Below are 17,721 nucleotides of genomic sequence, written 5' to 3'. Positions count from 1 at the left end.
TTGTTAATTTCATCTTTCAAACACCGTTAATATAGGATAATATTTTCGTTGTTTATACGTCAAAACATCAATATGTTTTATGTTGATCGGTTTAATATATGGTGAAAAAAGTAACTTCCTAAACGTCAAACGATTTATTTAATCTGTTGTAAATCATTACAATACACCCTTAAAACATTTTTATTTTTACTTGTACATCGCTAGGTGCATGATTGCATTTGGGACTATTTTTCGACAGAGTGCTACGTGACGTCACGTATGTTGTGCAGCTATACGACAATTTTCATTCTCACTCGACTGGCGCGATATTGAAAATTATCGTGTAGCAAATCAAAGGGAATTTAAAACAAAATAGCGATAAAGAGAAGTATCACCCAGTTAATGCTAACGTGCATGCGCTAGACTTGCGAAGAAGTTTCACCCGGTTAATGCTGACATTCATGCTCTAGACTTACTTACGAGGAATTATCACCCGTTTAATGCTAATGTTTCCGCTTTAGACTTACTTACGAGAAATAATCACCCGGCCAATGCTAACGTACGCGCTCTAGACTTGCTTGCAAAGAATGATCACCCGTTGAATGCTGACGTTCACCCTCTAGACATACAAACGAGGAATTATCACCCGGTTGATGCTAACGTTCACACTCTAGACTTACTTACGAGGAATAATCACTCGGTTAATGCAAAAGTTCACGCTCTAGACTTACTTACAAGGAATTACCACCCGGTTAATGCAGATATTCATGCTTTAGAGTTTTTTTTACGATGAATAATCATCCGGTTAACGTTCATGCTCAAGACTTACAATGAATTATCATCGGATCAAAGCTAACGTTACTAACGATGAATTATCACCTGGTTATATAGCCTACTTCGCAAGGTCGTTTAGAGTCATTGACTTTGTGCATGCTTTGTTTCTATAGATGATAAAGCAGTTCGAATCCTCTGCAAAGAGTGCATCATTAATTTGTAGCCTTTCATCGATTTTGCAGTTTGAAATGGCCGTTATACTTGGTTTAATTATTTAACGTACTTATTTTTTCAATATCGTTGATCCTACCCTCTCACGTTATACGTCTTGATAGTGATATACTGACACTAAGATGGTAGATTTTCCCACACCGTATTAGACTTGATAAACATTTAATACGAAAAAATTTCAAGATTACAAACTAGAAATGTAGGACTTGGGTCAATTATCCTTTAATTTTGTACATAGAAAAATATTCACGAATTAAATATTTTATATTAATTCTATATTTAATTACGTCACTAGTCAATTATATCTTTAGCAGATGGGTTAACTTTGGGATAATAAGTGCTATAAAATGAAATTGCTAATAAGCATGAACTATTCTATGGTTTGGCTACGGATGCTTCATAATAATTTGGTAGTTATAACCTATAGGTCTACGGTTTATATATTTTTTATCGAAATTTTGCTTTATTACTTAAAAGCACTTAATCTTTGTGCATAACTAAAATATGATGTTCAGTAAATCACCGAAGGTGAAAAATCCTTACATTGTAATAGCTGAAAAGGGGCTTCGTAGGGAATCCTCGACTTCAATCTACAGCAAAAATGTCGAAAATGCATTTTCAGCGATTTTTGTTGCTAAGTTTTTTCTCATTCTTTATTCGCTTATTTGCATTTATTGCAGCAATTATTTTGTCTACATACCTCTGTGGAAATATCGGACATTCAAAAAGCCCTACTAGTAATCTTTGAAAGTATGTCCAAGGCAAAATCCGTCACTCCTACCGGTTGCGACAATGTGACTTGTGTCTCAGTAGAATGAATTAAAGTTCAGAGCATTTTACAATTGGACCGAATCTAGTAGTTCTAGTGAGTTATAAATATGAAATTTGGACTTTGACCACTAAAGAATCTTTTGTTAACTTTACAATCTTTAATTTCTTACCAGAAAAAAACCTGTATTACATATAAATCTAGTATGATCAAAATTATTTTCCTAGGGCACATGAACTCGTTCGATTGGATAAAACCATTCGTGCAAATAATCGAAGCCGCAATATGCAAGTGAAGAGCCAGCCACTATTGATGAAAATATTTGTAGTATCCAAACAGTGAACAATATATGTTTGTATTTGTAAACACTTCAATCATTCAGCTTCAAAATTACATGTCGTGAAATGCGTACATTTTTCGTTATAACTATGTTTTTTTTTATTTTTGCTCTTAAATGTGTATGTGGTTGTTTCAACGGTTTCAATCATTAGCAGCAAAAATATTGCAAACGTTTTGAATAATACTCGATAATTCATATACTACGTACCAGACTACTGAATTTCACTACGCACACGGCTACTCTGCAAGTTAAGAAGTATTTACGTAGGCAAATCTTGTCAAAATTACATTCATGTTATAAGAAATGCATTAAAAATTAGAAAAAAAATTGAATGAACTTGACTAACTAACGTATTTTCAAACCAATTAAGTATTTTTTCATTTGTTCATAAAGTGAAGGAAAAATCACGAAACGCTGTCGCTTGGGGTTTTCTGCCAATACGAGCGACAACAACTTCTCTAGCGACAAACAATTTAGATTTATTGGAGGTCATTCTACTAACGTACCAACTTCTTAGAGTCGTGGATTACTGAAAAAAATTCTTGACAAAGGAGATGAAATAGGCACAATATACCATGATTTCTTGAAGATTTCTGACAAAGTTCCCCATAAACGGCTGCTCATTTGGAATAATCCCACAGACTCGTTACTTGGTAAACAAAATGTAAACCAACCGGAAACAGAGTACAAATGGGAAATACTCACAGTGGCAGGACGTCACTATCGGAATGCCACAGGGCTCAGTTTTTGGTCCTTTCCTTTTTGTAGAGTTTATAAATGACATGCCGAAATGCGTCAAATCCTAGATCTTCATTTTCAAGTGTCCAAGACAATATTAACAAGTTTTTCAAATGGTGTTAGCAATGGTTGTTAAGATTTCCTCAAAGCAAAGTACTAACGGTTTCACCAAAGAATCCTGATATTAGAGTCTATAGCTTTCCAACATACGAAGGAGGTAATGTGTCATTGGAATCTGTAAGAACCTAGAAAGATGTAGGTGTTACAATTGACACAAACCTGAAATTTAATACTCATATTTAAAATGAAGTAAATGATGTGATTAGTCTGTCTTACATTGAAAGTTTTCTCAAGGCGGAATGCTTTCCGCGTTTTTTTTTCTTGACAAGAATTGAAGTACTTTATTACGGTTCAAATATGACGGCAGAAATTTATGTCCGCAAATGCGGCTTAATCTCCCGCTTTGACACAGGCACGTTAGAGGGGCATTATTTAATTTTTCATTAAACATTAATTAATTGATTACATTTTAGGGTGTTTGTAAACTATGTTAGGCAGGATCTTTTCTGTACAACACTAGAAATAGCTTTACATTGCATTATCCAAGTGACTTACTGCAGCAGAATAATTTCTTCAGAAGTTTGATCTTTATAGAACACGATAAATCAAAAGTTAAATGTCAATACTTAACACTACATATACCTAAAATTGAGCTTCCAAAGTTTATCAAAGAGATGAAATGTACTTACGATTCATGAAATGCGTTAAAATGCTCTGTAGCCGTGTGCGTAGTGTTATTTAGTAGCCTGACTGAGTAGCCTGGTGCGTAGTGAACGAACTATCGAGTATCAAAACTTGAACAACAATTTTTGCTTGTAATGTTTGAAAGCGTTTCTTGAAATAACCACCTACACATTTAAATGTAAACATGGAAAAAACAATTAAATGAAAAATGTACGCATTTTCACTGCATTTTCACGACACACAATTTTGCAGCTGAATGATTGAAGAGTTTAAAAATGCAAAACTGAAACTAAAAAACATTTTTATAGTTCAAGTTAGCAAACATACATGTCGATAAAAGACTTGATTTCACCCCCGTTTTGTTCACGTTGACTTCAATGGTAATGTAAAGTTTTATTAATTGTAGCACAGTGTGTATTTGTGTACACGCCGTGGACACCAAGACAAACATAGGTTTTATGAAGCGACAAAGGAAGTACGTTATGACCTTAGATGTGTTTTTTCCATTAAACACAAATGCAAGAAAACAATATTCATATTTTCTGCAAGAAAATCGTACAAACATGTTATATGGTCCCAGGTTACTATCTATGTTTATGTAGACATCCAGTAGAACTGTGGGAAGTATTCGGTTCACTACGCACCCTGTAACAAAATTTACTGTCTGTCTAAATAACCATAGGCGATGCACCAATCATAATGAAGCACCCAATATCTGAGTGTCAGGTATTTTCCATATTTAACTGACTCTCACAGAAACATCTTTTCACAATATAATTGCTAGTACAACGCTTTTTACAATAGACCGTGCTTTTTTAAACAATTTTAATAACACAAATACTAACAGCCTATTGTTTCTTTACTATTTGCAATACCAAAACTAGCTGGCAAACTTTTTATGATAAGCATACTATACGTAAAATACACATACTATATGCAATTAAAAAAAAATAATAATAATAACGAAGAAATTGAAAAATAAATTTGGAAAACAATTATCCATATTCAGATTAAAGAAAAAAGTATATAAAATAATTTACATGTAGTGTAGTTGTTTTGTATTGTTTTGCTTCTGATTAGATTTTGCTACCCACTGTTTCTATGTTTCTATGTTTCTATGTTTCGAAAAGTAATATGTATAAAATGTAGGCTGTGAACATTTCACATGATCACGAAAATTGCAACAGTTCCTTATTAATGTTTTTGCCCATAGTAACAAAAGTTTGGAGGTAAAACTAATATTTTACAGGAACTTACTACTTAAAAGCCAAATTTTTTTTTATAAAAATATTTATCAAACCCAAAAGTAAAATAATCACTTCTCTTAACAGAAAAAACATGCCTTTGTACATATTTCTTTTCAATACTTTTACTTCTTTCTCTCTTCTCCTTATCTGACCTGTATGGTGTTGATGAAATAGCCTATTCACTGTTCGTTTACAATTCAGTAATATGGCGATCCCTGATCAATGTCACTACCTTTGAACTGAAAGGGGATGGGTAGTGACCCTGTGACCTACAGGATTGCCATAAGTCTGTTTCATTGTAGAGTAAAAAAAGACCGCGGATACCTTCGTCAATTCAGTTTTTTAGAACTAATTAAACTTACATTGTACAGTTTTTATTATAGCTTTGACTTTACTCCAATCAGGGTTGACATCGTTTTCCTGCTGTTTGTACTCCACGTCATCTTAATTATTGGTAATGTGGAACAAAATCAAGGTCCGTCAACCGAAGCAAGTAGTTCTGACGATAAATGTATTTCTATATGTAATGTAAATATCCGTAGTATCAGAAATAAACTTCTAAATGACTTCTTTGAGGAGTTCGACGTGTTAACGATTACTGAAACACATTTAAATCCAGCAATAGAAGACACTGATATCCAACTCGATTCATTGTTCAAATATAGTACGTAAAGATAGGAACACGTTTGGGGGGAGGTCTTCTCGTTTATGTTAAAGATCATGTGGGCATCGATCGTTTACCCGAATTAGAAAATCAGACTGATGAAACACTGTGGGTAAAAATCAGGACAAAAGGCCAGACATTACTTATTTGTAATACATATCGACCAGAATGGATGGACGATCTTGACTGGACACTGTTAAATCACTCATTAGGTATTGCAAGTCAAATATGTGATAATATTGTGGTTGTCGGAGACCTAAACTCAGACTTATTCAAATTGGATAATAATAAACTGCTTGACACTATCAATCTTTTCAATTTAAATAATGTAATAAGAAAACCAACAAGTATAACTGATTATAGTAGAACTCTCCTAGATCCGATAATTTTAAACGACTTTCTCAAATGTATATACTTAGATGTACTAGAAATTCCCCGAATAATAAGTGATCATGATGCATATGTCGCTTTTCTTGAATGTCCTAAAACGAAATCAAAATCGTATAAACGTGAAATATGGGTCTATGACAGAGTTGACACAGTGCAATTTAATGAATGAAGTTGACTGGGCAACACTACTTCCTGACAGGATAGATGTTGGTGGCGCCTGTGACATTTTTACCGATAAATTTTTACAAATTGCCCGAGACTCCATACCCACTAGATATGTAATTATTAGAAAAATCGATAAACCCTGGTTTAATAGTGAGCTAAGGCGAGAAATGAAGAAAAGAGACCGATTACAGAAACGCTCCCTCCTTACAAACAAAGACAATGATATTACAAAGTAAAAACAGCAAAGAAAGTCAATAATATGAAGAAAAACGCAAAAGAAGAATTCGAGCAAAACTTAGATAATATTATACTTGAAAATGCCGGCAATCCAAAAACTTATTGGAAACTAATGAAGATGTTAATTAAATGTCCCAAAGGGAAAAGTCAAATGCCCCCACTACAAAACATTATAAATGATCCACGGTTTGGAGATTTTGCCTTTGATGACGATGACAAATCAAATATATTTAATGAATATTTTTCAAATATATCACGCGTAGATGACACTAATATTTCTCTTTCAGAATTTTGTAATAGGACAGAAAACTTTTTATCGGAAATTGATATTGAAACAAATGAGATCATCGATATTATGAAGGTAATTGAGCCAAATAAAGCATCTGGTCCAGATATCATTAGTCATAAAATGTTAAAAATATCCCCCGAAAAAATAGCTATTCCTATAAAAAATAATCTTTAATAAGTCATTGCAACAATGTAAATTTCCTTCCCAGTGGAAGATGGGAAATGTTATTGCTGTATTTAAGAAGGGGGATCAGTCATTACCCTCAAACTATAGGCCGATTTCGTTGATAAGCTGTATAGGAAAGGTTATGGAAAGAATTATTTTCAAACATGTATATAATCATCTGTACAATTATAACTTAATTTATAAATACCAGTCAGGCTTCCTTTCAAAATATTCCACAGTTCACCAGTTATTAGAAATGTACAATTGCATGTTGAATTCATTTGAAAATAGAGAAATAAATTGTTTTGTTTTCTGTGATTTTTCAAAAGCGTTTGACAAAGTATGGCATGAAGGATTACTACTTAAACTAAAAGCCTATGGGATAAAGGGCTCATTATTCAACTGGTTTAAAAGTTATCTCTCTGAAAGAAACCAAAAGGTATTAATAAACCAATCTTCGTCTTCCACCTGTAATATTTAGGCGGGTGTTCCCCAAGGATCTGTACTTGGCCCTTTGCTCTTTGTAATATATATCAACCAATAGCAGATACACTTACTTCACTGTGTAGATTATTTGCCGATGACACTTAATTCAATTTTTCCAGTCAAAATCATGTACAAATTAAGCCTGTAATTGATCAAGATCTGGCAAAGTTGGATGAATGGTCCAAGAAATGGCAAATGTCTTACAATCCTGATAGAACAGAAATTATGATATTTTCCAATAATGCATTACCTACTCTCAATTTTGGGTTAAATGGAAAAAAATTTCCAATTACAAACACCCATAAGCATTTGGGTATTAACTTTTCTAATGATGCAAAATGGCAGAAGCACATTGACATTACAATAGTAAGCATATCCAAACACTTAAATGCTACGTAAATTAAAATATCAATTAGGTAGGAAAACCTTGAAAAAGTTGTATCTGGGTTTTATCAGACCTATTTTTGAATATGCAAGTGAAGTTTGGGATAACTGTGGTATTGGTAATTCTAATTAGAATGTGCAAGAATAGTAACTGATTTGCCAATTTTTACAAAAAAAGAATTAATCTATAAAGAAGTTGGGTGGGAAACATTAGCAGAAAGAAGAAAGAAAAGAAGACTACAAATGCTTTTTAATATGAAAAATAATAACGTTCCTAACTATCTTTGTAATCTTTTACCTCCTAATATACAAAGTATAACAATGTACCCCTACGAAATGGGGAAGATATCATTGTACCTTTTTGTAGATTGTCTTCAACTATGGATTCATTCATACCTGCAACAATTAAAGAATGGAATACTCTTGACCTCTCAATACGCCACTCAAAATCAATTGGACACTTTAAAATGACATTAAAAAGTAGAAATGTCAAAACTGAAATTCCAGAATACTTCTCAATTGGTCCAAGGAAAATTAATATTATACTTACACAACTAAGATGTTCTGCCTCATTTTTAAACAATGATTTATGTAAAGCTAACATGATCTCAGATCCGCCTTGTCGCTGTGGATATTCATTTGAAAATGCTCAACACCATTTTTTTGAATGTCCTTTGTACAGGGAATACAGGGAATTACTTATCGATGATCTCATTTGGCTACCTAACAACATCCCGTTTGATATTAATTTATTAGTTTCTGTGAGTCAAGAGTTATCTTTAGCTGAAAACAAGAGTGTGTTTAGTCACGTTTTCGCTTTCATAAAGCGGTCTAAAAGATTCATAATAGTCTAATGTACTACTAGCGGACATGTCTTAAATGGGCTATGCTCATCAACACCGTCTAATCTGTACAAATCATTTCGTCTCCTTTGTAGATAACTTCTCTGAAGAACTTTGTTATATGTTTTATGATATAAACAATTACTCGCATGCTCATATGTTCAAATGTTTCATTGTTAATATTGTATTGCGGAAAGGACTTCATAAGTATGATTTACTTGTGTCCGATCCATTTTGTTTTGAACAAATAAAATATGTTTAAACCAAACTTAACTTAATATTTCCAAATTGCTTAAGATTATTTTATTGTTAATGCCTACCGGAGCTATATGAATTTTACGAGTATTTTTGAACATGGTTGCCATAACACTAAAATCATCATATTCTACGACCGAAATCACAGGCTCAATGATCTTTATTTAGTTGCCCTCTCCACTCCGAGGTCAGATTCTTGCAGAAAGGCATTACTTCCCTCTTTCGTTTAAAGCAAGATTGAAAATCTTAAAAGCAACTAAGCCGGAGTTTCTGAAACTGATCTGTAATGAAAACGAACTTTACCATGTTTGTTACAGAGTCCACAGCTCAGACGTCTTATAATTGTAGTGCCAGTAGTCTACCATCAGAATTATGCCAGGAAGGAGGAGAGAAGTACCTTGCAGTCTTTGTAGTTGCTCAATTAGTCCATGGATTTGGGTTTACTCCAATGTTTACGCTTGGTACTGCTTACATTGATGAAAACGAAGACCACCAGTTAGCTGCAGTTTACATCGGTATCTAAAATAACTTTAAAAAAAATAAATGGAAAAATGCTAATTAAACCAATTGTCTCAGTTTCTGGAGTTATTGTTTCAAATTGAAATAATGGTATTTGATGTTATAGAGAAAGGATAAGTTGTTTTCATTCACTGGTTAAAAGAAGACGATGTTTGTGATGTTTTACCTTATGTGTGGTTCAGTTGCGGAGCGCATACACATTGATGATGTGAAAATTGAAAAGTGTAACAATTGTTAATTATATGAAATTTGATTGTCTAAAATCTCCGTTTTGAAATGATTACCAAGATAATAAAACAGCTAATGATTTGTGTTTTATTAGCTGCTCTATTGTGACTTTAAAGTTTTTTTTTGTTCGTAGGGTTGACATACGCCGCTACAGCTATTGGCGTTGCTGCTGGATTTTTCCTCGGTGGACAATTTTCTCAAAATTACTTTGTTGATTTTGATCGAGTTAATCAAGACAGGTAAGAAGCAACTAATTAATAATTCCCTCATGTTGAATTTGCTCACAAGCTACATTATTTTACAATATGTATAAACGCGGTACTGTACATTATTTTATAATATGTATAAAGGGTTCCTTTATGTTACAAGATATATGCACACGGTACACTATTTTACCATATGTAAAAAACGAGGTACACGACAAAGAACATAAAATAAATAATACATACAAAAGTAAATGAGCAACTCGGACTCCACTAAAAGCTGTGAGCATGAACCAGGTGAACCGGCACGTTGTGCGTCCCGAGTTGCTAAAAAAGTCAAGTCCTGGGAAGACGAAAGAAGAAATTAAACTATGACACTAAAGAAGTTCTGTTCTCCCTCAACAAATTCATGATTTTAAGCTGTATTCGAACATTATGTATTCGCCTTAAGCGACTATTATTTTTCTAACATAGATGATAAATATATTCTTAATCAATTAACCTCAAAGAACTTCATAAAAGCATTAAAAGCATTCCATAATATTATACATAATTTGTTAATATCTTTCTCCTGGCTATCATCGAAGCTGTTTTTTAGAAGTGTGGTAACCCATTGCGGTGTTTTATTTGTTCACGGCAAGATAATATTGATGGATAGCTACACGTAATTCCTTAAAGTAAAATGTTTTGTTTTAAATACAATTTACATAGACAGCTCAATTATCAACATAATATAAATAGAAATATAATCGTGATCAGAGTATATACATAATGAACAATACACCCAAAGTCGTGTCAATTTTCAATAGTAGGTTCAGCTCTGAGGAATATATGGACTCAGGATATATCCTAGTTTAGATTTTAATTTGAATTTTTTTTGACAAGTGTATTGTATATATTTATGTCGACTGATATATTAAAAGAGTTTTGAACTTCAGAAAAGACACGTCTGTCAATATGTCCCCTTTTTGCCAGGTACATCATTTCAGAGTAAGGACATAAACGATCAAACACACTAATGTCATTGCGATGAAGCGTTACCAGACTGTTGACTTGACAAGTGATAATTTTCTGTCGTGTCGTGGATTATTGGTATTAGAAAGTGCCTTAAATCAGAAATTGTGATTGTCTGGAGTATATTCCGGTGAATTGTTATTTCTTTTATTTCAATCTAAGATCTTTTTATACTTCTGCAAGTATGGACGCAGACTGGTGTTGCCCGAAGAGCAAATTTGAACTTACGTTTTGTCTTGAACGTGTTTGCATTGTATAGAAAGCTCCTCTATTTATTGATATCAATAATTGAATTGTGCACCTGTTGATAAATATCAATTAACATATGTTACTCACTATCTACTGATATCAATAAATGGGGAACAAATTCCACTTTGGCTTTCCTTAACTATAAGACAAGTAACATACATGTGCATAATACAATGCTTCTTCCTTGAAGGTGTACTTGCATGGATGTGATGAACTTGCTATGTCATGTTAAAGATTGACCATTTCACTTTATGTAGATTAGTTTGGTAAAAGTCTGAAGTCTCATTTTTATGATTAACAGAAACCAACAGTGTGGTATCTGTCAGTTACATGGATAGCCCCAGTTTTAAAATTGTAGGGGCCATTAATTTAAAATTAAATAGGAGCATTCGTTTAGTAAGTCGTAAAAGCATATCAAAATTTCCTAACAATTGATCAACCATAACTATAAAGTCATCGCACGAAAACAAAGTGAATATGGACGACGACGACACGGACGCCGCCGACGATGACGCCAATGTCAGCACCTAATCAATACTAGTATACGATTTTTTTTTGCGGTGACACTATTATTGTATATATATATATATATATATATATATATATATATATATATATATATATATATATATATATATATATATATATATATATATATATATAAGGGCGCTGGACTTTGTGCAGGCGGTGTTGCCATAGATGTCACATCAGTTCGCTACACTCCTCCATCCGATCAAATTGATACCGGGAAGATAATGTAAACTTATAGAAGGGTCTAAACATTCTCACTGATGTTAGAACTGTCAAAAATATATATATAAAGTCTAAAGGAATCTGCCAACCAGCGAAATTAATGGGTATCGGATTGTCGAGTCATGACGATGCAGCATAAACAGCTTGTTTTTGAGGGCTGATATATCTAAGCCCAACTTGACTCCAGGCGAGAGTCGCTCCTGTGGTGACAAAAAGTGTAAATGCTGCAACAAATGCACCACTCGTCATTATTCACCAGCACGGTCACGGGGAAACGCTACAAAATATTTTATTTTGTAAGGTGCACTGCAGAGTGCTAATGTAATATATTTTCTTCACTGTCCCATCTATGGCCTTCAATATGTTGGTGAATCTAAACAGCCTTTTCACAAGCACAGGAGCGACCTAACAAAAAGGCTTTACTCCCAGTGAGTCAACTTCAGATCACCAAACCGCAGCCTCGACGATTTCAACAAAATGCAAATCTTGATCGTGGAGCAAAACACGATCTGGAGCGATCTACAGAGAGTGAAGAGGGAGGGATTTAGGATAAAAAAACTCCATGTTTTACATCCACACGAAATTAATAAAAAACGTTAAGTTCTTCCTTTTTTGTATAGTTTCTTATTACAATGTTTCCGATCATCCTACAGACCCTCTCCCTAAAAGTTTTTATTTTTGAACTTGAAAAAAAAGTCTGCCGCTTGTCTTTCAGAAAAAAAGAAGAAAATAAAGCCAGGGATGTTTTTTCTCTCCTAGATGTAAAAAAAAGAGTTAGAAATACATGTTGTTTATATTTAGAGTCGATTGTAAACACACATGCCGTGAATATGCTCGTGGTCGTGAATAATCCCTTTTGGGATTCGGCACTTGAGATTTTTTTGTTTTGACCACCTCCGTCAAAACAAAAAAATATCTCGAGCGCCAAATCCCAAGAGGGATTAGGCCGTGTACGAAGTTTATTACATATTTAGTCTTGGCATATTTGGTTTCCATTGTATTCTAAGTTTGGTGTCACTATCACTTATACTAATTAAAAAAATAAAGAAAAAGAAAAAAGCCCTACCTACGACCCTACAAAATTTTAGAATAGAGATCGATTTTATTATCGGCCTTGGGATGATTGGCGTACACCAATAAGTTGACTTACCTATCTGTCTTACATGTACTGGAAAGTGTTGATTTTATCCCATGAAGTATTTTGCTGGGTCAAAGAAGCAGCAAATGCTGTAGGCTGTACAATATATAGCGTACAAATCACAAATTGGATCACTAGGTTCACACGGATCGACATCAAATCATGTGATAATGATTTAATGAATTTAATGAATGAACGTGGTCACATGACAACGAATTTCCCCGAATACACCATGACCCACATTCACGAGTATGACTGTGTCCGGGACTGTATGAACACTTCGATGCTTTACATTGTCCATGAGAGACCTCAAATGATAGCCAAGGGCGTTAAGAAACCCCTCCGTCCGTCATGTATTATACATACCACATATGAGTGCAAAGCGAGTCTAACAGTATTGAGTATATATGTTAACACGGAAACGAAAATTCAACCAAGTATCGGAACAGTCAGCTGATGGTCAGCGTCACACATATCGTGCAAATGGCTTACACTGTGTTACGAAAGATTTTAGTGGTTTATATCCACAAAGACAGTCGAACTATCTGCTAGAAGCAACGATATTCTAGCTTTATAATGCACAAATTAAAGGGTGTAACGGATATACGGAAAGTGCTATCTTTTTCAACTTTATTTTTCCATTATTTTTTTGGTTCAATTGATACATATTTTGATTTAAAGCTAGTACTATATCTTTTTTTTAATTTAAGCCTTGGTTTTGATGCAACGGATGTGAGATGGATCGGAGCTTGGTGGATAGGATTCTCGATCAGTGTCATAGGTTTTATTCTCATTGCTGTACCTATATATGGATATCCTAAATTCCTCCCGGGTAAGTTTCACTAGTGTCAATGAGAGAAAAGAAAAAAACACAAACAAACATCTAAACAGCTGGCGAATTTTAATTCTATGAAATAATGCTGGTGTAGGGTATTAACAAATTCATAAATGTTTTGGTCAACATATCCCCTTTTTCAGAGTCAAACCTATGAATGCATTGAAAATATTGTTTCTTGGATTGATTTATTTTTTTTATCGGTAAGATGATAGGCAAAAATATATATTTTGTTACACTCGAATACCGTCTTCCCACTTCAGTAATTTAATATGTTGCCTGTCTTTATAGCCCTATAATACATCTTAATGGCTATTTGAATGTCACCCATTTTCGCTCTCTTAGCCAACATTTCATTTTCATTCACTGTTATTTATTGGAAAAAATACCTAAGCGTCAGGAGATGGACGATTAAATTAAGTCAAAATCCCAAAACATGTTCTAAACGTGATCACATCACACAGAGACAATCTACATACACAATGTAGCGATCCAAATAAAAACATTACACATTAAAACTGAAGATAAAGGAAACAATACGTCGCACTATAAATAAATAAATAAATAAATAAATAAAGCACTAGCCATATGTACTTGCAAACAAATGGGAGTGACATCAGGTGCTCCGGAAGGGTAATCATGTACTGTTCTGGCAGCGACACCCGTCATTTCACAAGTAGTATAATATGGTAATATTCTTGCATCACACATTTTAATTGTTTCCATATGTATTTGATTGAACATAGTACCCCGTGGATCACCACAAGTTTGGGGTATATAGGGATGTCGGTAAGTATTGTCCAAATTATAGTTGTCTGCTATATCATGAGTGATCAATTTTCGATGCAAAATTTAATGAAGCTCACAGTCAAAATGTCTGTTTATCGAAGTTTATTGATTATTATGAAACTCAACAGTCAAAACGTCTTTTTATCTAAACTTTATTGAATATGAGCGTAATATAAATTGCTTATACTTTATTTGTTTCATTTATAATCGTACAATTCCGTTACAATCAAAATAAGTCTCTTTTTATAATTCAAAGTTTTCCCGAAAATTAATTTCAATGGACGTGTCTTTACTAATATTGACCAAAAATATATCACTGCGTCATCAAAATCCCCCCAAAATAAAAAAATAAATAAGTAAAATAAAACAAAAAAAACCTTCCAATTATTTAATCTTAACACCGCAAAATGCAACGCAAACAATTTTATAAATGTTAAAAAAAATAGAAAAAACATATGAATTCTTTTTAGGCACTGAAAAGTACAGAGTACAAAAACCCGACATTGAAGAACAGACGACAGCCATTCAACTATTGAAACTGTTCCTTGCCAATGCCATAGATTTGGTAGTTTGATTTGATTATCTCATTAAGAATATTTTAATATTTAATATTTATGACATATCCATTATGATATTAACTCCGATTAAAATAACGAAACTATTATATAAGCCACTTATTTTACTATAGAAACTCAATAAGATGTAAGACAAGTTGTCAATTTGCTATGATATTAATGAAACTCACTCGGACCACTGTATGACGAAAAAATAATTTATTTATTATTGAACGAATAATTTTAGGAATAATCACATTTTTTCTGTGATTAAATGCATTTTTTCGCAAAGCTTCTATTTTATTTACTTGACCTTTGATACACATGAAAAGTCAAAGTTTTTAAACGACAGCAAACATTTTTTTTGTCGTCGATCGTCGTTGTCGTTCTTTATTTATGATAACTTAAGTAAAATTTGTTAATTCTTTAAAAAAGAAATAACACATCGTTTCGTTTTCGAAGAAATAACATGGTCATATTTACAAAAGTAGAATGTTGCTTATCAAACCAGTTGAGCGATTCAGGCTTTTTAGAGCCTCTAGTTTTTGATCCGATTTTGATTTTTTTATTGGATTTCTTGTGAAATTCTTGCCTGCATTTTTAAATCAGATTTCAGATATCTCCTACTTTTATTTTAGTACAAAACGGCCCAAAGGGGGTCACATCTAAAAAAGAATCAACCTTTTTTTAGGTCCGAAAATTACTGCCGGCATTCCATTCTTCTATCAAATTTATCTCGTACGTTTTTTTTTAAATAACTTGGGTCGAAAGCAAAGATCTTTAATTAGCACCCTTAAAGCCGGACTTTATCCTCCTTTAATTTAGCTACATTGTGTCTAACCAAGTTGTTATGACTGTTATGCTATGCTAAATTGTTTAAAAAATTGTGTCAACACTTGCCCCAAATAAATAGAGTTTAACTTGTTGCGGTAGTATCGTGCTTCTTTATGTACATTACTGTTATCTTTTTCTAGAGATACTTCAATGCGATGTGTTTTGATTTTAGTTTTTACACTTAACTCTTGATTGAATTTTTGTAGAATGGCTCCTCTCTGGTGACCTTTCTTCGATAAAAACGTTATTTTTGTCATGGTCTGGTCGTCGATTTTATATCTTTTATTATATTTTGGAAGGTTGTAGATCTATTACATGTAAAATATTACATGTAGGTGAACAGATGCTGAAAAAAACATTTTGCCTACGACAACGGTAGAAAGTGTGGCATTAGTCATTTTTGTCAATCTATATATAAAAGAATGTTTTGGTCGAGATTTTTTGGCTATGTCAACAGTTTTTGTTTTGTTGAGTTTGTTAAAAAATGTCTGTGTCAACGCTTTTTTGGTTGAATTAGACAAAACTACCTACGTCAACACTTTTGGCATTGAGGTAGACAAAATGTGTCAATCTCATCGCAACAAAACGCTTTAATAGACATTTTGTGTCCTACTCAACACTACATTTGCTTTGATGTTTTAAGATTATCTACTACAACGCGTTATTGTGTTGAGTTCGACAAATTGTGTTTTAAATGGACATTTTAAGTGTTGATATGGTAAAAATATGACTACGTCAAACAAAATGAGCGTTTAAGTAGACAAAATGTTTGCTTCTGTTATATTTTGACTGTGCATGGACATTACAGTCAGTATTTTAGCCCGCAGTGTTAGTTCTCCAGTAGAGAAAAAAATCAAAACAGTAAAAATTTCGTAGTCTACTAACGGAAGCAAAAGTCCCAGGAAGTAAAAAAAAAAACATATTGAACCTGGCTGTATTGGTCTTTTAATTCCATATTAAACCTGCTTCTTCTCCGCTTGACCCAGTAGCTTGACTATCATTCGACATAATACGGGGCCAGTATGGGAACCAATTTATTACCCTATATTATTATCCCTTTTCGTTAAGTATTGAAAGGGAAATTGAATACATATCTTATACTAATGTTTAAAATTCATTATGCACACTTTTAAAAGTTACTCTTCAAGGATACTTTGACTTACATATTGTCTAAACTTCGTTCAGTTTTCAGAATTTCTGTCGTTTTCTTTTCAGTTCAAAAACAGAACCTTTATGATGTTAACTTTTGCTGGGAGTTCGAACACATTGATTATATCTGGAGTGGGAGCATTTTCTTTTAAATTTTTAATGGAACAATATAATTTGAATTTTGATATTGCTGGATACTTAATAGGTAAAATATCGTTAAAATATGTTGTAAGTTATTACTCAATTTAATAAATTCATTTCTATTTTCAGGGAAAAATATGTTGTTTTTAGATTCTTCTGTATTTTGGATACAACCATAATATATATATTTATACGACTCGAAAAAGCATGTGGTTGTTAAATGGCATGTCGTCGTTTGCTTGCATATTTATAGTTTCGAGAAATATCTAAAAAAAATGAATTAAACATAAAACATGATTGTGCTCTTTGTTGTCTGGTTTGTCGAGTGACTCACAACGAGGCGTAAAATATTTAATTCATGACGTTCATGACATATCATTCGTTTTTGAGAGGTGAAACATGGAGTAATAGCCGATGATTATGTTAAATCGTTATTGGTATTATACAATATGCCTAAATGTTTTTTTTTAAATCAAATCTCGAAGCATCATATCCACCCCTTTAATATGCTTGTATTTCTCTTTTCAGTTACTCCTCGTTCTGCCATTCAATTTGTCACATTTAATTTCAAATAAATTGTTCTAATATAACAGAATCAGCATTCTAACCGCGAAAG

The 17,721-nt window shown here is 33.0% G+C and overlaps 1 protein-coding gene across 1 annotated transcript in view; it reads left to right on the top strand.

Annotated features, from left to right (window-relative positions):
• Positions 1-17,721, top strand: part of LOC148623532 (solute carrier organic anion transporter family member 4A1-like) — a 35,910-nt gene that overhangs the window by 12,565 nt on the left and 5,624 nt on the right. Inside the window, exons 5-9 of the mRNA XM_088565400.1 lie at positions 9,017-9,214; positions 9,580-9,685; positions 13,514-13,635; positions 14,898-14,992; positions 17,031-17,169. Of these exons, the coding sequence (XP_088421526.1) occupies positions 9,017-9,214; positions 9,580-9,685; positions 13,514-13,635; positions 14,898-14,992; positions 17,031-17,169 (660 nt within the window). The remainder of the gene's footprint in view (positions 1-9,016; positions 9,215-9,579; positions 9,686-13,513; positions 13,636-14,897; positions 14,993-17,030; positions 17,170-17,721) is intronic.

Source organism: Perna viridis, chromosome 2 (assembly GCF_037379345.1).
Source record: "Perna viridis isolate PV_CMFRI_1.1 ecotype Kerala chromosome 2, ASM3737934v1, whole genome shotgun sequence".
Taxonomy (NCBI): Eukaryota; Metazoa; Mollusca; class Bivalvia; order Mytilida; family Mytilidae; genus Perna; species Perna viridis.
The sequence above is the reverse complement of the archived record's forward strand: the minus strand, read 5'-3'. Positions and strand labels throughout refer to the sequence as shown.